This window comes from Paramormyrops kingsleyae, chromosome 20 (genome assembly GCF_048594095.1).
Source record: "Paramormyrops kingsleyae isolate MSU_618 chromosome 20, PKINGS_0.4, whole genome shotgun sequence".
Classification (NCBI taxonomy): Eukaryota; Metazoa; Chordata; class Actinopteri; order Osteoglossiformes; family Mormyridae; genus Paramormyrops; species Paramormyrops kingsleyae.
Genome location: NC_132816.1, coordinates 2,388,336 through 2,413,508, shown reverse-complemented (window position 1 = coordinate 2,413,508; position 25,173 = coordinate 2,388,336). Strand labels below are relative to the sequence as shown.

Below are 25,173 nucleotides of genomic sequence, written 5' to 3'. Positions count from 1 at the left end.
AACTTTAAATAAACACTAGTGATGGGCACTGCAGCTCATCTCTAAGGCAATAAAAACATAGCGTTGACCCGGAGGTGCTGATTATCAACACAGTTTTTAAGAAAGTGTTCCATATCTTCTTTGTATTGAAACACAAAAAGAAAGGGATCGAGGTCATCCAGATCATCATTCTGTTTTAGTCTGTAGGGAGCTTTCTGGCAGTCCATGTGTTGCATTCATCCAGAACCGGCTATGAATTAGCATCCCATATAGATATGTGCATCTAAAATAGTACAATTAATAAGAATAATTGTCATGTACAGTAATAATTACTTCAATTCACAGCACATGTAACATTTGTAACAGAGCTGCCTAGTTCACTAAAGATTCGGAACTAAATAAATATTTAAAATATTTTTTTAATTTTCCAGTAGCAAAATCTGTATGGCATTAATTAGAAACTACGAACTCTGGAACAGGGGAGTATGCGGATACAGTCAGTCCAAGCTTAAGTAATCAATCTAAAGCTAAATTTGGAGAGAGAAAAAAAACACCGGTCAAAACTTTCTAAAACTCCAGCTGCTAGAATGCTACTATTGTTGCTTGTTTTACCCACTTTTTTCTTTCGACAAAGCTAAACACTCTCCCACTATTTAGACGACTTGGAAGATTTATGTTCTTTCTCTGATAATGAGAGTGAATCCCAGGAACATTTATTTTTCTCTTGTACAGTGGTCAATGCTTTTTGGTCTACTCTGTTTAATTGTTTATCTTCACAAAATGTAATACCACACTTAGAGTATCTCACCATTAAGTTTGCGGTTTTCCTTGAAGAGAAGGATACTGAATTCTTGCTCAACAATATTATTTTAATTGCAAAATTTTATTAACATAACTGTAGCTATATGAAGGTCTTCCCCAACACTGTAGCTTTTAAAAATTATTTAGTTTTATTTTTTAATTCTATAGAAGGTGAAGACCAAAAGTGCCTGTAAACTTTGTACTCTTACGTTTGGCCTGTTTTGACTTACCTGTGCTGTCCCCCTGCTCGGATATTGTATTTTGTTGAAGACGAAATAAAGGAGTTTAATTTTAAAAATAAAAAATTATAAAAAAAAAAAAAATTACTTAACAGAAAAGATAAAAAAACACTCTCGCACTAACAAGTCCGGGCTGTGCGTGGAGGTCGTGTGATATCTGGTACTGCCTCCATGGCGTAGTTTGCATAATGTCATGTCCGGACTCGCTTGTGAAGATCACGTGTTTCCGGCCTTCTAGTGGAGACCCTCCTGGTGAAGGTGTGCAGCCAGAGCCTTCTAATTATTCGGCCAGGCTGCAGCAGTCAGCAGACGTTACAATCGTGGGTCTAATTACGACTGAACAGGAAAATACTGTTTGGGGAAACAACTTTCGAGTCACTGACAGGAGGAGGCATTTGCGGCACGGTAAGGCGTTTGTGGGGGATGGGTTCGTAGCTGTGACTGCTAATGTAGCTAGCTAGTTGCGCATTCCGCCGGGAGACATTTAGTTACGTAATACATGCTTGTATGTTTGCAGAAGTGGGTAGAGTAGTCGAATTCTGTACTCGAGTAAAAGTACGGTTACTTCAATATTATAACAACGGAAGTCGGTGTAAAAGAGCTCAATCTCATTACTTTAGTGAGAGTAACAGAGTATCTAGAAAAAAAGACTACTGGAGTAGCGCGTTGGTTTACAAAATCGGAATTGGTTATTAACAAGCTATACAGTTGCGGGCTTTTCTAATCAACAGCACAGATAAAGTATGAAATCTAAAAGTAAAATATACTCTCCAAATAAAACAAACACAAAGTGTGCAAATAAAACACCCTATACCTTTTGATAATCAAAAACAGCGCTGGAAAACCACAGTATATATAATCATTGGGGAGGTTTCATTGGCTAACAGCAGAATGTTAAGTGGTTTTTGGTATAAATAAACGTGGGATATGTATAAAAATACAAATAATGTAGTATCCTACATAATGATTTCAGCGAGATATAAACTGAAATACATGAGAAAGATATGCGGTCGCCGATGCCCTTGTCCCCAGAGCGTTAATAATAGTCACTGCATCATATTTATCGCTTTCTATATTTATATGGTCACAGTTTTTCATTTTTCATTCCATCTACCAATAAACTGTGAAAGGGATTTTATTGTTGCTACTTTTCTCGCGTTTCAAACTGCCTTTCCAAAGTGATGGGTGTGGGGTGCAGTGACATTCCAGACTGATGGGCTATTGACAGTATGCAAACTACTACAGGTGCGAGGAGGACCTATCTCATCAATATTCATTGTGAAGGCTACTGACTTTGAGAAAAAGAGTGTCACTCTAAAGTTCTAACACTTTAGTAATCAAACCACATAAAATTTCAGAATGTCTCTTTCACCTATGTGTAGCCAACCCCTGTGTCTAAGCTTCAGAGCTCAAAAGTCTTGGCTAGAAATGTCTATAATGTGATTTTTTTTTTACAATTTCTCAGCATGTCTAAAAGTAGGTTTTTGGAAAGCATATGTTTAAAGTTGATTTTAACAAAAAATAGAATAACAACATTCTAAGTGGTCTCAGATTATTGGTGCTGAGTTTGTGCTGAATAAAAGCACATGTAACACTTTGGGATAAATGTTTTTTAGATAGGTGAAATATTTTAAAATGTCAAGGCATGTCAGACTACCCCGAAAGTGGAAAAGAGGCCTCAGACACTAGTGGGTTAACACATACCATCAAAACCGCAGTTGTTTTGGTGTATTTGGAGGTAATAGTTTGTACTTCAAGTTGCCATTTCAAACCAGCAGTGTTGGTGCTCTGTGTAGTTCAGTTCAAGCATGTCAGAGATTGCAGTGTGAATAGCACACTGTGAACATGAACTGCGTATGGAGTAACGAAGGCTCTTTGGATGATATGTTTGCCTTATTCACTATTTTCCTGATAATTTTTGTCTATTAACCCTGTTCCATCTCCGTACTGACTGCTGTGTCTCCATCTTCCCTCAGCAAGGAGAGTGGATGAATCCTCCCAAACCTTTGCTTGCTCTCAGGATCCATTCTCCTACATTGCAGACATTGACCTGCACAGACATATCAAAATATCTCACCCCAACGAGTATCTCATACAGCTGAGGACCGGATCTATCAACACAACCCAGGATTCACCAGCTTCTGCTGGCCCCAGTGCCACTCAGCCCAGTACAGACATACTCAGTACCCTGGAAGAAGCCAGTACATACACACTGACAGCACAACAGGGTTCCCAGGGTGAGATGACTTTCAATATAAACAGAGACTGTAAAATACACAGGCAGACTCGTACAGAGAAGTCGTCCCATCTGTGTTCTGAGTGTGGGAAGAGCTTCAGTCGATTAGGACACCTAAAGATCCACCAGCGGATTCACACAGGAGAGAGGCCCTACCAGTGCTCCCAGTGCGGGAAGAGCTTTAGTGAGTTAGGAACCCTAAAGATCCACCAGCGGATTCACACAGGAGAGAGGCCCTACCAGTGCTCCCAGTGTGGGAAGAGCTTCAGACATTTAGGACACCTAAAGAATCACCAGCGGATTCACACAGGAGAGAGGCCCTACCAGTGCTCCCAGTGTGGGAAGAGCTTTATTCAGTCAGGAACCCTAAAGATCCACCAGCGGATTCACACAGGAGAGAGGCCCTACCAGTGCTCCCAGTGTGGGAAGAGATTTAGTGAGTTAAGATACCTAGAGAGTCACCAGTGGATTCACACAGGAGAGAGGCCCTACCAGTGCTCTCAGTGTGGGAAGAGCTTCAGACATTTAGGACCCCTAAAGGTCCACCAGCGGATTCACACAGGAGAGAGGCCTTACCAGTGCTCCCAGTGTGGGAAGAGCTTTAGTGAGATAGGAACCCTAAAGAATCACCAGCGGATGCACACGGGAGAGGGGCCCTACCAGTGCTCCCAGTGTGGCAAGAGCTTTAGTGAGCTAGGAACCCTAAAGAATCACCAGCGGATGCACACAGGAGAGAGGCCCTACCAGTGCTCCCAGTGTGGGAAGAGCTTCAGACATTTAGGACACCTAAAGAATCACCAGCGGATTCACACAGGAGAGAGGCCCTACCAGTGCTCCCAGTGTGGGAAGAGCTTTAGTGAGTTAGGAAACCTAAAGAAACACCAGCTGATTCACACAGGAGAGAGGCCCTACCAGTGCTCCCAGTGTGGGAAGAGCTTTAGTGAGTTAGGAAACCTAAAGAAACACCAGCTGATTCACACAGGAGAGAGGGCCTACCAGTGCTCTCAGTGTGGGAAGAGCTTTATTCAATCAGGAACCCTAAAGATCCACCAGCGGATTCACACAGGAGAGAGGCCCTACCAGTGCTCCCAGTGTGGGAAGAGCTTTAGTGAGTTAGGAACCCTAAAGAAACACCAGCGGATTCACACAGGAGAGAGGCCCTACCAGTGCTCCCAGTGTGGGAAGAGCTTCAGTCAATTAGGAACCCTAAAGGTCCACCAGCAGATTCACACAGGAGAGAGGCCCTACCAGTGCTCCCAGTGTGGGAAGAGCTTTAGTGAGTTAGGAAACCTAAAGAAACACCAGCTGATTCACACAGGAGAGAGGCCCTACCAGTGCTCTCAGTGTGGGAAGAGCTTTAGTAAGTCAGGAACCCTAAAGAATCACCAGCGGATTCACACAGGAGAGAGGCCCTACCAGTGCTCCCAGTGATGATCTCGATTAGGACACATTGAGAAGCACTCACTTGACAGTTCATTATCACAGTTAGTCCAGTAAGTTGGTTCTTGAATTTTTCTGAATTGTATTTGTGAAATACCAGTATGTTGGGTCCCCCTCATTAGTCCTGTTGATGTTTAGGATTTGTTTGACAAAGATTCGGAGGCAGTGTTTTAATAGTTACAGTATATTTTGAAGGTAGACTTCGACTGCAAAGCAGTTTTATAAACTACTGAAAAATTACACAGTTGTGTATTTTACAGAAGAGAATTCGGGCACGTGAAATAATAATCAGAGAATTCTGAGGAAGAAGTCTGAATCCTGACATTACAGTCAGAGGCTGGCTGCAGACCTCAGGCTCCATGCAAGACACAAAGCAGAATACACAGAGGCCCTTTCCTTATCTAGGGCCACAAGTGCAGATGTCAGTGTTGGTGGAAAATGACAGAATTGGTAGCATTCCTGCACATTAATTGATTTGGGAACATATTTTTAGGAGGCAACATGAGAATATGTTATATATTGTAGTTTATTCAGACAAAATTTTGTGTGAATTTTGTGTTAGCATCTGAACAAGAATAATTTTCATCGCATGAGCTTTAATTGTGATTTTTTTTAATCGTCTTAAAATGTTATGAAACTTGTCATATTGAAGACAAAGGTATGTCAATTTCTCTTCATTACACAGTGTTTGAGTATACTATCTTGGCTACAGTTTACAAAAAAGGGTTTGAATTGCATTCTTTTTAGTTATTTTTCTACAACCCATTACAAGAAAGAGTAAGACTATAAATAATAAACCCAAATGACATAGGGCAGTGGTGGCCTAATGTTTAGGGAAGAATATTTGATTTCTATTGTAGAAAGAATGCCACGAGTGTGTTCTGCTGTTATATCTGCCAAAGGTGGCTACTTTGAGTCAGAAGTTTAGAATACATTTTGGTCTATAAATTGATTCCATGATTTCTCTTTTAACTCCAATTGCTTATTTGTACTATGCTTTCATTTCAGAGTGCAATGAGACATTAAACTGCATACTTCTCAATTAAAAAATGCAAAAATTTGGGTGTTCTAAATTTGACTGGTAGTGTATGTATATGCAATATATAAAGCATGTATTTATGAGATACCGCTAGATAAACACTTTAGTGCAGACCTCAGTAGAAGTGACTTCAGGCTGGGGGATAACTTTGACTGGGTGACTGTGATTTATTTGCAAAACAGAAGGTGTTAATGGTGCTGGAGAGGGGGCGGGCAGCTTGTGTGGGGAGTAAGGGGGGGGGGCTCCTCATGAGGAGAGCCTAATTTTTCCATGAATTCTAATGTTAAGGAACTCACCGGAAATGAGCTGCAAGAAACATTCATACGCAATGTGGATCTGAAGGGGGAAAAGGTTCCTGAACTACATGAAAACTGGTGGCATGCACAAGAACAAAAATTCCTCCTATATTGTTTATGAAAGGTTAATAAAATATCAGGGGTTGCCAGTTTATGCATCTGGCGTGACGCTCACTTTCAGACCTTCACGCTCATGCAAGAAATCTCACGGCAAATCTATATAATTCCATTATAAACCTGAAATTAGCTACATCCAAAGTGTTGGGGTAGTCTGCCAGCTGATCAAAGTTGGGAATCCCGAAAAGTTTTGTTTTATAAGAGTTTAGTCCTTTTTAGAGCCATTTGCCAAATGCAATGGCTTCACATTTCTTTTTGCCATCATTTCATCAAACACCGTTCACTTTGTATTTGCTTGCAAGTATTATTTTTGTTGTAAATTAATAATCTGTAGATGACAAATTTAAGCTGAACCATTAAATAAATAATATATGGGTCATTCTTACGAACTTGCGAACATGTCAGGAACATGTCGGTTTGGATCAGTTTTTTTTTATGTAGAGCAATTGACATTACCTTAGATTTTTAAGTATATTTAAGCCATGCCATTTATTGCTCTGATTTGATGATTTTTAAAAACAATTTCACCAAAATAGGTTGCATTCCATTACCTTCCGCTTGTCCGGGGTTTGGGTCGTGGGGGAAGCAGCTTCAGGAGAGATACCCAGACCTCCCTCTCCCCAGCTACCTCTACCAGCTCTTTGTGGGGGGATGCCGAGGCGTTCCCAGGCCAACCGAGAGATATAATCCCTCCAGCGTGTCCTGCCCCGGGGCCTTCTCCCTGTAGGACATGCACAGAAAACCTCTCCGGGTAGCCACCCAGGAGGCATCCGTGCCTGATGTCCAATCCACCTCAATTGGCTCCTTTCGACGTCTACTCTGAGACTCTCCTGGGTATCCAAACTTCTCACCTTATCTCTAAGGGAGAGCCCAGATACCCTGTGGAGAATCCTCATTTCGGCCGCCTGTATTCGCAATCTCATTCTTTCGGTCATTACCCATAGCTCATGATCATAGGTGAGGGTAGGGACGAAGATGGACCAATATATCGAGAGCTTTGCTTTCTGGCTCAGTTCTTTCTTAGCCACGATGAACCGGTTAAGCACCTGCAAATCTGCAGACGCCACTCCGATTGAGAACCATGGTTCCAATCCTTATCCCCGCCGCTTCGCACTCAGCTGCAAACCGCCCCAGAGCACACTGGAGGTCCCCAGCAGATGAAGCCAACAGGACGACATCGTCCGCAAAAAGCAATCCTGAGGCCACCAAACTGGACACCCTCAACACCCTGGCTGCGCCTAGAAATCCTGTCCATAAATATTATAAACAGGACCCATGACAAAGGGTAGCCCTGGTGGATCCCAACCCGCACTGAGAACACGTCCGACTTATTACTGGCAATGCGGACCAAGCTTCTGCTCCATTCATACAGGGACCGAATTGCCCACAATAGTGGAACCCCAACCCCATACTCCTGAAGCACCCCCTACAGGGTACCTCGGGGAACCCGGTCATAAGCCTTTTCCAAGTCCACAAAACACATGTAGACTGGATAGGCAAACTCCCAGGCCCCCTCCAGTACCCTCACAAGGGTGTAAGGCTGGTCCAGTGTTCCACGGCCAGGACAAAAACCGCATTGTTCCTCCTGAATCCGAGATTAGACTATCGATCTCACCCTCCTCTCCAGTACCCCGGAATAGACTTTCCCAGGAAGGCTGAGAAGGCTGAGAAGTGTGATCCCCCTATAGTTGGAACACACCCTCCGGTCCCCTTTCTTAAATAAGGGGACCACCACCCCGGTCTGCCAATCCAGTGGTACTGCCCCAGATCTGCACATGCTGTTGAGAAGGCGTGTCAGCCATGACAGCCCCACAACATCCAGAACCTTTAGGTACTCCGGGTGGATCTCATCTTTAACCACCCTGGCCACCTCAGTCCCAGTGATGGGCAAGTCCCCCCCAGCACCCCCGAGCTCTGTGCCCTCAAATGTCTCAAAGGCAGTGTGCGCAGATGTATCTGAGGAAGGGTTGAGGAGGTCCTCAATGTATTCCTTCCACCTCCGGGTGATGTCCCCATGTGAGGTCATCAGCACCCCCTCCCCACTATAAATATTAGGAACCAGGAGCTGCTTCCCCCTCCTGATATTCCGGATGGTTTGCCAGAACCTTTTTGAGGCCGACCGAAAGTCACTTTCCATGGCCTCACCAAACTCCTCCCACGCCCGGTTTTTTGGTTTCACAACCGCCTGAGCCGCGTACCGCCTGGTCTGCCGGTACCCGTCAGCTGCCTCCGAAGACCCCCAGGCTAATAATTCCCGGTAAGCCTCCTTCTTCTGCTTGACAGCCCCCCTCACCTCTGGTGTCCACCATCAGGTACGAGGGTTACCACCACGACTGGCACTGACCACCCTGCAGCCACAGCTCCGTACGGCCGCTTCCACAATGGAGGTCCGGAACAGTGTCCATTCAGACTCAATGTCCCCAACCTCCCCTGGTATGCAGTTGCAATTCTGCTGGAGGTGCGAGTTAAAGCTCTGGCGAACAGGAGCCTCTGCCAGACGTTCCCAGCATTCCTATGCGCTTGGGCCTACCAGGTCTGACCGGCTTCCTCCCCTGCCACCTGAGCCAACTCACCACCAGGTGGTGATCAGTTGATAGCTCTGCCCCTCTCTTCACCCGAGTGTCCAAGACAGAAGGCCGCAGATCAGATGATACGATTATGAAATCGATCATCGACCTGTAGCCCCAGGCATGTTCGTACCATGTCCACTTATGGACACCCTTATGCTCGAACATGGTGTTCGTTATGGACAAACCATGCATTGTACAGAAGTCCAGTAAGAGAACACCACTCGGGTTCAGATCAGGGAGACTGTTCCTCCCAATCACCCCCCTCCAGGCCACACTGTCATTGCCCATGTGAGCGTTGAAGTCCCCCAGCAAAACGATGGAATTCCCTCGTGGCACGGTAAGCAGCACACCACTCAGGGAGTCCAAGAAGGCCGGGCATTCCATAAGCGCAGATGACAGTCAGAGACCTATCCCCGACCCGAAGGCGCAGGTAGACAGCCCTCTCGTTCACCGGGGTAAACTCCATTTTTAATGCACCAAGCTGCGTGGCCACCAGTAGCCCGACCCCTGCCCGGCGCCGCTCACCCGCTGCAACTCCAAAAGAAAAGAGCGTCCAGCCCCTCTCCAGGAGATTGGTTCCAGAACCCACGCTATGCGTTGAGGTGAGCCCAACTATATCTCTTTGTCTGGCCCCTCCCCTGGGATCTTTTTGCCTTGGGAGACCCTACCAGGGGCTATTGCCCCTGACAAAATAGCCCCCAGGGTGACTGAGGCACGAAAACCACGATAAGGTGGTAATCGAAGGAGGGACCTGCTGACATAATTTCAGTAACTCTCTAAAAACACAGGTGGAGTGTTGACAAGGACAAGGCTGAAGTTTACTCTGTCATGCTGGTTGAGTTAGAATAGCAGACTGGATGCTTTAAGTTTGAAATTGTAGTAATACAAATTGGAGAGGTAAAACTGGAAGAGACTACAGAGAAAGCGCATGATACAGCAAAGTGGAAATCTTGGCAGTATAAGTTATACACAATGAATTCCAGATGAGTGCTGTCAAACTGGACATTGCTAAAACTACAGTGAACAAATTGTTTGTGGAAGAACTCAATAGTTTTAAGAATGCACTTTAATTGGGATTACAGTGCTGGTGAGACAAGGATCTGCAAGTGAAAGAAAGGATAGTAGCTAGCTAGTAACATTAAAGTTAAATGTGGCGGTGCGTTTGTGCATACATGCCACACTTTGCCTGCCAGTGTGCAAGTAGTGAGACAACGACAAGGGCTGTGTGAAGGTTTCCTTAACATTAAACTGAGACATGGTGAGTTGGGCATAGATTATGAACTTTGTAGTGAGTTACTGTATAACCTTAAGTGGACATGAGCTGTATAGTGTAGTTTGCCTAACAAACTTGCTCTAATTGATCAATTCAACCTTGCTTCAATCTCTACCCTAACATGTTGCCTTATCAGCTTATATTGATTTAGTATTGTGACTTGTAGGCTACATATAACAAAAAGTCATTTAAAAATATTATTACAAATTACAGCGTTTGTAGCAAAGTAGGCTACTTTTTTCATTATTTAAAATGTCTTAATGTTTTTTTGTCTTTTGTTTCTGTGTTTCAGGAGTGGATTGCATGCAGTGCAAATTCTGCAAATTTGTTGGCTCATCTGAAGAGGTGCTGCTGAAGCATTGTCGCCTTCGTCATGGAGAAGGTGCTCGCTGGCCTTGCGTTCACACAAACTGTGTATGTGTGTTTGAAACTCCTGGTGCAGTACGATCACACCTGTCAAGATCACACAGAGACACCGAAAATTCACCAAATTCAACATTTCAATGTGAATTGTGTGATTTAAAAGAGATTTGCAGTGAAAAGACTTTTTGGAAGCATCTTGGATACCATTTAAAGAATCACGAAGCTGTGCAATGTCCCATTGTTAGATGTACCTTTACCACAAATGTTCGTCCAACCTTAAGTTCTCACAGTAGTCGGAATCATAAAAATTGCTCACTTAACGATTTTCGAAGTGTAGGAAGAAGCAACACCTTAGATGAGGCAAGTGATGATGAACAAGTAGATTTTGAAGCAGGCTTATCACATGACAGGGTTATCTCAAAGGATAGTAGGAGATCAGATGAGGTTGAAGAGACTGAGGAAAATTTGGATATTGAGACACTTGAGCACAAATTGGCTTCTCTCTTTCTATCTATGCAAACAGTGTTGCATATTTCCAGAAGTGCAATTCAGACTCTTGTAGAGTGGTATTGAAACTCAGTCAACTTTTCAATCTACAGATCCCTGGAGGAATTTATATTTCAGTGAACATTTTTTTGTAATTAGAACCCACCAAATATCTTTATAACTCAGCCGGTAAAAACACTTTTGTTTATGTATCAGTAAATAAGGTACTTGAGACTTTATTTAGGCGGGCAGATTTTTTGGACCAAATTGTATTTGATCAAGACTCTTTACCTGGGTTCTGTAAGTCTTTTCAAGACGGGAAGTATTACAAGGACAATAAGTCACTTGGGCAGCAGAACCAATATATCAGTTTGGCATTGTATACTGATGATTTTGAAGTGTGTAATCCTCTAGGCACCTCAAGAAAGCTTCACAAGATAACTGCGGTTTATTGGGTTGTTTTAAATTTACCAGCCAAGTTCTCATCCAGTCTCCCTTCACTTCAACTAGCACTCCTCATTAAAAGTGTTGATGTCAAGCAATATGGCTATGAAAAGTTTCTTGAGCCATTGATTAAAGCTATAAAACATATAGAACAAGAGGTGTGCTGATAACCATGGAGCACATGGACTAGCAGGGTTTTCTGAAAGTTTTACTGTTGAGAAGTTCTGCCGATTTCGTTTACTAAGGACCAAATTGCCACAGCTAATGTTCATGATTTCCAACTGAGGGATGTTGATGGACACGACTCTTTATTGAAAGAGCTTAGGCAGAACGAGAACCTTCAAAGCATTAATAGTGTAGAAAGGCAGTGTGTACTGGGGAAGCATCTTCTGGTCTTTCATCCAGTGAATGGATATCCACCTGAAATTCTGCATGATTTTTTTGAGGGGGTCGTTCCTCTGCAATTGTCTTTGTGTTTGAAAAATCTCATAGCAAAAGGTCTATTTACGTTTGATTCACTAAATGACTGCATAAAGTAATTTCCCTACACATATACAGACAAAGTAAACAAACCACACAAAATTTCAAAAGCAAGCTTTGAAAAAGGAAGTGTTGGAGGTAACGGACATGAAAATTGGACATTGTTACGCTTGCTTCCTTTTATTATTTGATTCAAGATACCAGAGCATGAGCCTGCTTGAGAGATTTTAATGGACCTTAAGGAAATTGTTGAGATTGTTGTTTCACACATACTCTCTGAGGAAGCATTGTGCTATTTGTCCTCTAAACATCGGGATCACCGCAAGTTGCTCACTAGTACCTTCCCAGAGTTCCGACAAAACATCACTTTATTGACCATTATCCACATCTAATTTGCTGTTATGGCCCATTGGTGGACTTTTGGACGATGAGATTGACACAAAAATGACACAAAAAATTGGAAAAATGTGCTGCTCACCCTTTCCTCGAAACACCAGCAGATGTTGGCGTACCATTTGGACAGTCAAAACCTTTTCAAGGCAAAGCTGTATGTGGAAAAAGTGAAAGTGGTCAAAGTTTCAGAATTGTATGCATCACTCAGGTGCCAAACTGAGGAGAAGTACCTACATCTTCACAGTGTGTCTGTCTAAAATGATTCACCTACACGGTACACAGTATGCAGAGGGCATGATTTTATCTTCTGGGCAGTGTAGTGGATTACCAGAATTCCATACGATTGTATTCATTCTTGTCCACATAGAGCAGTGTTTCTCAACCCAGTCCTCAGCGAACCCCAGCCAGTCCACATTTTTGCTCCCAGCCAATCAGGAACACCGAATAGCTGGAACAGGTGTGCTGGGAGCTGGGAGGGAGCAAAAACGTGGACTGTCTGGGGTTCGCTGAGGACTGGGTTGAGAAACACTGACATAGAGGAAGTGATGTTTATGTATAAAAGGCTCTCTTCATGGTATATTGAACATTTCAGATCTTATGAAGTTGTTCACACCACTCTTTGGAAATAATATACCTGGTTCCAGATGCACGGATTACCATCCTCTAGAAGCATATAAAGTCGAGGGGAAATTTATGGTGACTGCAACAACATTCCTCCTCAACTAAATCAACTGATAATGGTATGTTGCCAGCAGGTTTCACTACAGGTGGTCTGTAATTGTCAGTAACATTGTAGTTGATGCTGAATCTAGTTTCTGCTTTTTGGCCTCTCTTTCCAGACTTTACTTCGGGTAGTCCTCTCCCCCAAAGAAGCCAAACGACTCCAACTGGCAGAAATACCAGAATATGTGGACTAGCTAATTGAGGTACTTAAAGAGAGACTCCAACTTGAGAACGATTTCACACTCCAATTTGAAGATTCTGATTTTGGAAATGCTTTATGCCTGTTGACCACAATGTCTGAATTGCCAGAGGGATGTGCAGTCCTACATATTATATGGAACTCTTCCCTCCCTTCAACCCCTTGTAACCCATCTGACCATTCCATTAGTGGATCAGTCTCCTCCTTGGACACAGCCAGTGTTCATTCAGATGATTTTAGGCCTAGCAGCTCTCTCCAGACTCAGGGTAGTTCTAGCGATTCTGTCAAGAGCAGATTAAGACAGGACATTAAATGGCCCTCTCCATTCCCCATCCCAAAGCTCTCATATGATGTTGAGCTAAAATTGCTTAAAGGAAATGAGATCTATGAAAAGACAAAAAAGGCGCTTGAGGTAACAAGAAATGTCAAAACTGAAATTTTGGATAAACTTGCACAGGCCATTTTTGAACTCCGAGCTGGCTACCCTGAGAAAGATGAAGTAGCCTCAGTTGCATCTGCTCTGGTTCTCAAGTATCCATGCCCGAGGGACAAAGACAGCATAACGTGCTGTGATGCCAGGCTAACGAGTCTCAGGTACAAGATTGGAAACTTCAGGGCAAAACTGCGTGATGCAGGCTGCAATGAGGTAGATGTGAACAGGAAAAGGCGATGAGGAGATGGGGAAAATGGCCCATTCACTCTCAAAAAGGCCAAATGGGGAGTAGTCAACCATGTCCCAGACTACCCAGACCACCATGATGATAGTTCACGTGAGTGGCTTGCTCTGGTTGAAGAATTTAAAAAAATAAAAGGAATATGGCAGAGAGAATGCAGAACATAGAGTTGACCTTTTCCCTACGACGTAAGGAAATTGTGGAGATGCAGCCTATGGTGTCAGAGATCCAGGAGAGATGGCCTGCGCTGTTTTCTCTGGAGGAGGTAAGGCTTTCCTCATGCTTTTACTTGCATTTAAATGCTCGTTGTATAGTGTGTAAACTGGGTGGCGCGGAGGTGCAGTGGTTAGCACTGTTGCCTCATACCTCTGGAGTTTGTATGTTCTCTGTGTTGTCATTCGGTTTCCTCTGGGTACTCCGGTTTCCCTCTACAGTCCAAAAACATGCTGAGGCTGATTGGAGTTACCAAATTGTCTGTGTGCATGTGTGAGTGAATGGTGTGTGAGTGTGCCCTGCGATGGGTTGGAGCCCCATCCTGGGTTGTTCCTGCCTTGTGCGCATAGCCTCTAGGCCAGGGGTCTCCAACTCCGGTCCTGGAGAGCTACTACCCAGTAGGTTTTCTATCCTACCTGGCTACTGATGAGCCACACCTGTTCCTGGTATTTACCTGACAACTGGTGTGGTTCATCAGAAGCCAGGTAGGATAGAAAACCTACTGGATAGTAGCTCTCCAGGACTGGATTTGGAGACCCCTGCTCTAGGATAAGCTCCAGCCCACCCCATGACCCTGAATAAGGTTACAGAAACTGGATGGATGTATATACATTAGGGATGCTCCTTTTGACCGTTTAACCGTTAACCGAAATAATTAATTCTGACCGAATATTACTATCAGTTAAACGGTTTAAAATGTTTTTATATATATTTAAATTATTAGTAGTAGTATGAAGTTTTGTGGCATCTCAGCTGAAGATTGCTTTTCACGTTCTAAATACACTGGGTTTGAATCGGCGACTGTGATTACAGGCACACAGGCTTAGCCCACTGAGCCATGAACACAGGTACGAGCTTTGCTGCTGAAAATGGAAACATTGGCGCAAAGCTTCAGCGGCAGAGACGTATCCGTGTGCTATATTGTAGCCGATCGGTGTAAACACTACCCAGACATGTGCTCTTGTTTTATTTCGGTTACAATGGGCGTATTCACATATTTCTTTATCCAATACTAACTGTCGGATTATCATGTTGTTATCATGCGAATAGCGCAATTTGCAAGTGGGAAGGCGATCAGAGCTGCTTCGAGACGCAGACGCTTAAGTCAGTCACTCTTGTTCTTTCTATTCGTATCACGAAGCTATAAAAATATATTTAGTTTCTACCTATATATATATTTGAAAAGTAGACCGTCCAAGGTTTCTGAGGGTGTTTTTTAAATGTGTATATGATAAAACCTCGCAGAGTTATTTAAATGGTTTGGCGAAATTTCTGTCAGATCCCGCCGGCGGGACCGCCGACCCCAGAGGAATTTAATATTCTAATCTAATCAGTTAACGGTTAATGTTCGGTTAACGAACGGCGGTTGTCGGTTGGGAAAATTAATCGAAATGAGCATCCCTAATATACATAAGTGTGTGAACTTCTCAATCTTTCTTGGTAAGGGACCAGGTACTCTCTGGGAATAGTTGACCGAGTGAATAATCTTAACAACACAACAGCAAATAAATTGATCTGCAGTTTACCTGTACAACACATTCACCTATATGTGTGATCAAATCAGATTTGTTGTAATAGCGACAAATGTTAACATTACAGCACAAAACAAACTAATGGCTTAACGTTACCACAATGTAACAAAATTAAGATGAATAACAAGCAAGTGATTTATATTTGTACTTACTTGAGAATGCAACAAAATATTTATTCCACACATTTTACTCATAAGTTCTTGTATCAAGCCGGAAATTATAGAAATCATAACACAATTACAAGACTTCAGGCTTTTAGTCACCTTCATTTGCTTCATTCACTAACAAACTCTGAAGAATAAGTTAATTCATGATATCCTCATAATAGCAGACAGCTCACAGTCATCAAAGTGTTTCACTTTCAATGTGTTCACGTACAATAATATCAGATTTTTAAAATATCTTTTTGCTTGCATCTGGCAGTAGCTGATTCACATATGCAGAGTACTTCATATTACAACTAACAAGTGCACCAAGATGGCGACAGGAGGCGGAATGAGGCAACTGTACGATAAATTGCAACACTCCTATAAGGACCTATGGATCATGGATGCTATAGCACCACCTATAGCCAAATGGTGTCTCTTTTCTGGCCTGAGTAGCAGAAGGAATGCTGCACCATTATTGTACGCCAAACTTTATTTGGATTGGATAAATGGTCTATAGGACAGGTTCAAAAAAGTATGTTTTGCACATTTTGCTAATAAGTTAAAGATATAAGGGGCTGAGCTAGATTATCTTATTAGCATATATCACTGTCTGAGGCCAAGGAATATGGAAAATAAAGAATTGGCTTTCTATGACTCACAGTTCAGAAAATATGGAGCAAAATGTCAAGCACTATAGCGCCACCATTAGGCTGACCAGTGTCTCTTTGCACCATACAACCAAATTTCATGATTCTCTGTCATGTATAAGGGTAATTATTGCCTGCCAAATTTGACTGGCTGTTGTCAGCCATGTTTGATATGTCGATAAACTTTAAATCCCTCAGAATGTTATTTGAACCCAGGTAATTACTTTTCCAGTTTCTAGGTACCACAGCTGTAGATAAGGATTCTACAGTGAATACCTGTGTAAAACAACTCTCCTGCAGATTAGTGATTTCAGCTTTTAGAGCTCTTTTGGACTTCAAATATTTGAAGAAACTTTTAATGTCATCCTTAGCCTCCAATGCAGTCTTCCTTTCTACATTTCTCTTAGCGAGTCTGTTATTTTTTAACTCAACCTGTAGACTTAGATACTCCTGCTTTATTTTGAAATCCTTAGTTAATTTCCATTTGTGGAACAGAGACCTTTTCCTCCTGACTTTATTCTTAATTTCCGTAGTAAACCACCTTGGCTGCAGTGTCCTAGATTCAGTTTAGCTAGAAACAGGTTAATGTTATGTTAATGGTGTGGGGGTGTATTTTAAGTCCTCTTGCACTTGCAACAATGTGCTTTTAAAACAATTCCCATGCCTATTCAACAGAATTGCTATTTAACTCCATTCAGGTTACAGTTTCTGGTTTCAGTCTCATACCATTAAAGTTAGCCTTCCTAACATTGTATATTTTTGTTTTGGACTTTGCTCTTCAGACACTAGAATTAACCTCAAATTTAACCATGTTATGATCACCAAAAAGGACCTTACAGCTTTTTCTTGTTTTATGTTGAAGCTTTGCTGGCTCAGTTCTGACTAATCTTGAAGCTTAGAGAGCTGTGGTCCTGATATCCCCCCCCCCCGATATGTGGTTTTATAGCATGTTGGCGTCAAGTCAGAGAGAAATTGTTGGAGATGTATAGGACACATCTCCTGAGTGGCATATATGTTAATGGTGTGGGGGTGTATTTGATTGCCAGTCCTGCCCTTGGATGATTAATATATGTGGAAAGGTGTTAGGACAGTTGTGATACCCTTTTCTGTACAGCTCCTGGTACTGTCCACTCCCCTGTAGACCAATGGTGCTGGATGTATATTTGCATAGCATGACACAGTACTGTTTTTGACTTAACGGGTTTTTTTTTTTAAATACACCAAGATGGCAATGAATAGGGCAAGAGAACAAAAACCACAGAGATGGTTTTTGTGTGCTTGTGTGAGATGGTGTAACTGGAGAAGGTATCGCTATGGAAAACCAATTGTTCTGTTTCTCCTCTTTAGGAAAAACATCCAGACCATATATACCTCTACAATTGAAATTCCTTCAGAATACAAGAACTTCACTACTCAGACCAATTAGCATGCATCAGCACAGGCTATCCAGAACAACTAATAATAAAATGTGGTAAAGACTAATATCAGTGCCATACCACCCTCGATCGTGGCGGTTTTCTAAAAATGAGGCTTAATGAAAATCTGAATATTAAATGAGCAAAGTGATTTTATTTGTTCTTCTATCCCAAGCTGTGGTCTAAAAGCAATAAGGTCACCACCCATTCTACCTGCTTTAGTGGAAATACACTCCTTCAACCATTAAGATAGCTCTCACCTTTTCTCAGCCCTGCTAAATAATTAAGTTATGCAGTCTAACAAAGTCTAGCTTCATAATCTGTGTTTGGTGACTGGTGCTATACATTTCACTCACTTTTATACTACAAGCAGTTCTCAGGTGAGCTTGACTGGTTCTTTTTTTACCCTGATTGAGATTATTGTTTACATTTATAATGACAGTTTTTCAATGTTCCTCGACCTACATGAACACAGTTTTTTGGTTATCAGAAGCTAAACTGGACAAAACTTGCATAAAAAGAGAAAAGGCTATGCTGGTCTAAGTCTTTCTTATTATGGTGGGCTAGTAGCAGCAGCTGAATGCCTAAAAGAGTTCAAATGAGAGTACATTAAAATGGGGCAGATATGGACCACCCATTTTGTACTTGTGTGCCACCCATATGGGCTTGCAATTTGGAAGAGATGGAGACACATTGTCTTGACACTCTAGGTTGTAAATTGAACACTATAAGAGTTAATAAATATTAACACTATAAAAACAACACTCACTGCACACTGTAAAATGTTAAAGGTAACACTGGATGGTGTGGACCCATATAAACACAATGCAGTGTTAAATTAACACTGGCACATTTGCTGTGTGTATTTTCTGAAATTGAATATATATTTTCTGAAATTAAAAATTTTTCCTCAGACAGTCATATATACACTCAGCTAAAGGATTATTAGGAACACCATACTAATATGGTGTTTCACCCCCTTTCGCCTTCAGAACTGCCTTAATTCTACGTGGCATTGATTCAACAAGGTGCTGAAAGCATTCTTTAGAAATGTTGGCCCATATTGATAGGATAGCATCTTGCAGTTGATGGAGATTTGTGGGATGCACATCCAGGGCACGAAGCTCCCGTTCCACCACATCCCAAAGATGCTCTATTGGGTTGAGATCTGGTGACTGTGGGGGCCATTTTAGTACAGTGAACTCATTGTCATGTTCAAGAAACCAATTTGAAATGATTCGAGCTTTGTGACATGGTGCATTATCCTGCTGGAAGTAGCCATCAGAGGATGGGTACATGGTGGTCATAAAGGGATGGACATGGTCAGAAACAATGCTCAGGTAGGCCGTGGCATTTAAACGATGCCCAATTGGCACTAAGGGGCCTAAAGTGTGCCAAGAAAACATCCCCCACACCATTACACCACCACCACCAGCCTGCACAGTGGTAACAAGGCATGATGGATCCATGTTCCAGTCTTCAACTGTCCAATTTTGGTGAGCTTTTTGCATTGAATTTGTATTTTGAATTGTAGCCTCTTTTTCCTATTTGTAGTGGAGATAAGTGGTACCCGGTGGGGTCTTCTGCTGTTGTAGCCCATCCGCCTCAAGGTTGTGCGTGTTGTGGCTTCACAAATGCTTTGCTGCATACCTCTGTTGTAACGAGTGGTTATTTCAGTCAAAGTTGCTCTTCTATCAGCTTGAATCAGTCGGCCCATTCTCCTTTGACCTCTAGCATCAACAAGGCATTTTCGCCCACAGGACTGCCGCATACTGGATGTTTTTCCCTTTGTACACCATTCTTTGTAAACCCTAGAAATGGTTGTGTGTGAAAATCCCAGTAACTGAGCAGATTGTGAAATACTCAGACCGGCCTGTCTGGCACCAACAACCATGCCACGCTCAAAATTGCTTAAATCACCTTTCTTTCCCATTCTGACATTCAGTTTGGAGTTCAGGAGATTGTCTTGACCAGGACCACACCCCTAAATGCATTGAAGCAACTGCCATGTGATTGGTTGATTAGATAATTGCATTAATGAGAAATTGAACAGGTGTTCCTAATAATCCTTTAGGTGAGTGTATATATATATATATCCTCCTGAGACCCCACCCATTCATTTATGTCCATTGTAGTGGACATGTTGTTTTTGCGTCTATCTTTTCACTGATGTAAGGAAACATATTTATTACTGTTGTACACTAAAGAGGACATGCTGTGAAATTAAAAATAAAATTGAAAAAATCTAAATTGTAAGATGTCTTATTTCCTCCAATGACAAATAACCAATAATTGAAGGACACTTTTTCCCTTGGGTCTCAGGAGGAGTATTTGCAGCGACCGTCCAGTGCAGCCATGTATTTTTTGACTTGGCCACTAGCACGCCTCATACAGCAAGTCAATCTGTAACTGACTTTTTCAACCAATTTATTTAATTATTTAATTGAGCTGGTGTTGAAATTTAACAAAATCATGGAACAGTTGAGGTGCCACTGAGGAGAGGTTTGGGAAATGAAGCCGTGTTCGTCTAGCCATCCAACTAGATATCAGTAACTTTTTAGAAAACAGAAGAAATTGTTACTAGTTTTTATTGTTACTCTTAATTTGCATATGTTCTAATGTAAAATTTTTGTTCTAAGCCAAAGTGTCACGCCCACGTCTGTCACGCCCACATCTGTCACGCCCACAGGGGCGGATCAGACAGGTGCGGGGCATCAGGGACTGATTACCTCCTCAATATAAGGAGAGTACCTCACACAAACAAACCGCGAAGTATTGCGCTATGTACAGCCTTACTGAGCGTTATTCTGTCCTGTCTCCCTTTAATCCCGTCCCTTGCCTGTCTGCCTGTTGTACAATCCTTACCTCTCATTCCTTGCCTCCTCAGTTCAGCTCCCGTCCTTGACCCGCCTGTCCTGCTGAGCCCGGCTTCCCCTGTTGTCCAGCCCGCCTGTTCCCCCGTCCTGTGTGTGCCTGTTGGACTGACTCCCCGGCTTTCGACCCCTGCTCCTGTTTTACGACCACGATTTCCGCTCGCCGTCTCTGGACTTGTTAGCCTGATTAAAGCTCTGTTTCCCCGTACTTCTGGATCCGTGTCTCCCTTATCTACCCGGTGTGACACAAAGTACATTTGCTACCCAGATAAACAGGTTTAAACATTTCTTTGGACTGCCAAAGACTTTTGCACAGTACTGTGTGTATATATATACATATATATTCTGCCCTCTCGGACAATACATGATCATAACTTCCATGGACTTTTATACAGAGATTGCACAGCAGATGTTCTTTATTATTCCAGGTTAATGGTTTTATTCAATAATATGTAGAAATTATTCTTCAATTTTATATATTTTTGTAAAGGACAATTTCTGCCCTTTAAGACAATGCAACACAAGCCCTGGAGATGGATTTCCATATGCCATTCCATTTTACATTCAAGTTCATAAGTGTCATGTAAAAATGAGTCCCCAGGATGAATATATCATTTTAAAGGGCAGAATTTTGTCTTTAAGAAATTATATAACAAAAAAGACAATAGTATTATATTGTCACAAAATTATTGAATTTCATTTTTCACAACAGTGACAAAAATGGATGAGGCTTAGTTCCAACAGTGTCAGTCCCCAATTATGGCAGACAGGTCAGAAACATAATGCTGCTCCACACAGCACTTGAACTGCATGTATTAACTAATAGGTAGTACAGACTATTACACAGCTGATATCTAGCTTCACATTTTAAACTCTGAATGGTGTTTGTACAGCTTAAACTGTAAAAGTAGCATGACAAAGTGGGAATAATAAAAAAGCAATCACAAATATTCAATTCAGTCCAATTTTATTTATATAGTACTTTTTACAACGGATGTTGTCACAAAGCAGCTTTACATGTTACTGGCTCCAAGCCCCTAAAGAACAAGCCCAAGGCGACAGTGTCAAGGAAAAACTCCCCAAGCTGAAAATAGGAAGAAACCTTGAGAGGATCCAAGACTCAGAAGGGGGCCCCATCCTCCTCTGGGCGACACCGGAAGAGTTCATGCAGTTTAAACAATCCAAAAGCGTGTGTCTAGATAAGGTTTAGAGAGTCTCTAATGGATCCTGCAAAAAGGCCTCCGCAGGGTCCACCTATCATAAAGTCAGATTTTTCCAATGGTGAGCCATTGGGTCTCTATGAGGTGTTGGTCCAAGTACAGGCGAACAGCGGCATTCTGTCATGTCCATTATGGAGTCCAGTAGGAGGAGGGTCCCACAGGAATCTGGCGGCACAGGGTCTCCATAGTGCTGGATCCTGTAGCCACAGGCATCTTAGGCAGAACATCTAGGTCCTTCGCTGGCTCCATGAAGTGTACATGCAGCTCGGCAGAGTGGATTAGTCACATGTATGATGCTCTGAAGAGTGAAGGGTTTATACAAGTATAATGTTAAAAGACGGAGGTCCTACGGACCTCGATATAACAACTTACCTACGAAGGTGAATTGGAAGGTAGCACAGACATTTCTTAAGTGGGAATCCAGAGATAATCCAGCGTCAGTGTGAATGCAGATGTGGACATCCAGAGACGACAGCGCCCCTTTTCCCCACTAGTTGTGTATGGAGCTCGACAGGAGGAATGGAGATGTAGAGAAAGGGGTTAGTCACACACATAATATACTGCAAAATAAAGAGTAAACACAAGTGCCATGAAGCAGAATCGAGCTCCAGCAGGCCTCAGTTTACAGTAAAGGAATTGTAAGGCAGACATGCTAACAAAGCAGTTTTACATATTACCAATTCCAAACCATTAATGGGCAACCTTAGAGTAACAATGGCTAGAAAAAAAAACCTTAGCTATAACTAGGAATAAAACATTGTGAAAAGCATGAACATGTTCTCCCCTTGCAGAGTCAGATCACGCATTTGAAGTGTTCCCAAGTGTTTGTGTGTTTTAGGTTCCTGTTAGTGAACGCTCTTCTGCCATTCTGTCTGACATCAAATAGAAAGTCCACTGTGTCTCTGCAATGTCCAGGTCCAGGTAGTTATAGCCATTTTATGCAGCGGTATGGAGTCCAGTAGGTCTCAGCAGGGCCTCTGCAGACCTGGATCGTAGAACCACAGAATGCAGCTTAGCAAAGAGAAATAAGAATGGGTCAGCAAAATACAGAACATAGAATGTACTGCAAAATACAAGGTGTACCCAACAGTCATAATGCAGTGCAGGAGCCACTTCAGCTACCACCAATGTGCAGCACCCACCTTGCTGATCAACACAGTCATTCTGCAGCAGTTACACTCACTATACATTAGCTAAAGTGGTAAAGAATTCACAGATTAGTGATTAGGAGGCAAATCTGAAATGGTCATGGTGACAGTTGTAGCAGGACATACACTGTAAAAAAAAAAATCCATCAAAAAACGAAAAATGTACTGGCAGAAAATTCACAATTTTCCACAGTTTGTTGTTCCAAGGAATATAACAGTATGTTGATGGGCCCTTGAGTCATGAAAAATAATGAATGTAGTGAAATACTATATTTTCTAAATACTTTGTGTAGTTTTGTGAACAACATAAATTATTAAAGAAACAAATCTACATTGGCAGAATGAAGAATTAAAAATGAAAATAAACTATTATTTAACAAATATTACTTGGAACAACAAACTTTGGAAAGTTGTGATTTTACAATATTTTCCATTAGATACTTGAAGAAAGAATCTGTTAATGGAAAATGTGCCAGTAATTTTCTACCAGTACATTTTCCATTTTTTGACGGATTTTATTTATTTATTGTTTACAATGTATCTTAGCCATTCCCATCCAACCTTATCCTATTCTATCTTATATTATGTTAGCTGTTCCAAACATACTTCATCTATTCTATTAAATCGTAGCCGTTCCATTCTTACCTCATCCTATTCTATCTTATCTTAGCCGTTCCGATCTTACCGTATTCTGTTTTATCTTATCTTAGCCATTCCAATCACACCTTATCCTATTCTATCTTATCTTAGCCATTTCTATCCTACCTACTGCTATTCTATCTTACCTTACCCATTCCTATCCTACCTTATCCTATTCTATCTTACCATTACTATCCTACCCCTTGCTATTCTATCTTATCGTAGCCATTCCTATCTTACCTAATCCAATTATATCTTACCTTATCCTATTCCATCTTACCTTACCCATTCCTATCCTACCCTGTCCTAATCTATCTTTCCTTAGCCATATCTAAACTACCTTATGCAATTGTATCATTCCTTAGCCATTCAACAACAACAAATAAGAAATGTATTTTTGTTTAGCGCATTATCACAACATTACATCGTCTCAAAGCGCTTTACAGCATCCCTACCCAAAGACCCCAGTGAGTAAGCCATAGGCGACACTATTCCACCTTATCCAATTCTATCTTACCTTACCCATTCCTATCCTACCTCATCCTATTCTATCTTACCTTAGCCATTACTATCCTACCTCATCCTATTCTATCTTATCTTAGACATTCCTATCCTACTTTATCCTATTGTATCTTACCTTAGCCATTCCTATCTTACCTTATCCAATTCTATCTTACCTCACCCATTCCTATCCTACCTTATCCTATTCCATCTTACCTGAGCCATTCCTATCCTACTTTTTCCTATTCTATCGTATCTTAGCCATTCCTATCCTACCTTCTGCTATTCTACCTTACCCATTCCTATCATACCTTATCCTATTCTCTTAACTTAGCCATTCCTATCCTACCTTATCCTATTGTATCTTATCTTAGCCATTCCTATCCTACCTTATGCTTTTCTATATTATCTAACCCATTCCTATCATTCCTTATGCTATTCTATCTTAGCCGCTCCTATCCTACCTCATCCTATTCTATCTTACCTTAGACATTCCTATCCTACCTTATCCTATTCTATCTTAACTTAGCCACTGCTATCCTACCTTATGCTATTCTGCCTTACCCATTCCTATCCTAATTTATCCAATTGTATCTTACCTTACGCATTCCTATCCTACCCTGTCCTAATCTATCTTTCCTTAGCCATGTCTAAACTACCTTATGCTATTGTATCATACCTTAGCCATTCAACAAGAACAAATAAGAAATGTATTTTTGTTTAGCGCATTATCACAACATTACATCGTCTCAAAGCGCTTTACAGCATCCCTACCCAAAGACCCCAGTGAGTAAGCCATAGGCGACACTATCCTACCTTATCCTATTGTATCTTACCTTAGCCATTGCTATCCTACCTAATACTATTCTGCCTTACTCATTACTATCCAACCTTATCCGATTGTATCATACCTTAGCCATTCAACAACAACAAATAAGAAATTTATTTTTGTTTAGCGCAATATCACAACATTACATCGTCTCAAAGCGCTGTACAGTATCCCTACCCAAAGACCCCAGTGAGTAAGCCATAAGCGACACTATCCTACCTTATCCAATTCTATCTTACCATACCCATTCCTATC

The 25,173-nt window shown here is 41.8% G+C and overlaps 2 protein-coding genes and 1 long non-coding RNA gene across 3 annotated transcripts in view; 2 read left to right on the top strand and 1 right to left on the bottom strand.

Moving 5' to 3' along the window:
• Window positions 1-1,292: 1,292 nt before the first annotated feature.
• LOC140581266 (uncharacterized) lies at window positions 1,293-4,967 on the top strand. Its single transcript, XM_072703424.1, has 2 exons — window positions 1,293-1,424; window positions 2,996-4,967. Exon 2 carries the CDS (start codon window positions 3,262-3,264, stop codon window positions 4,684-4,686), a length of 1,425 nt encoding a protein of 474 aa, XP_072559525.1. The 5' UTR covers window positions 1,293-1,424; window positions 2,996-3,261; the 3' UTR covers window positions 4,687-4,967.
• The window catches only part of LOC111836347 (uncharacterized), a 146,628-nt gene continuing 122,821 nt past the window's right edge, over window positions 1,367-25,173 (top strand). The window contains exon 1 of the mRNA XM_072703412.1: window positions 1,367-1,424. The gene's annotated coding sequence lies outside the window, so the exon portion shown is untranslated. The remainder of the gene's footprint in view (window positions 1,425-25,173) is intronic.
• Window positions 21,532-24,439, bottom strand: LOC140581283 (uncharacterized). Its single transcript, XR_011984341.1, has 2 exons — window positions 22,174-24,439; window positions 21,532-22,099 (listed from the first exon to the last, which is right to left on the bottom strand). It is a non-coding gene; the product is annotated as an uncharacterized lncRNA (long non-coding RNA).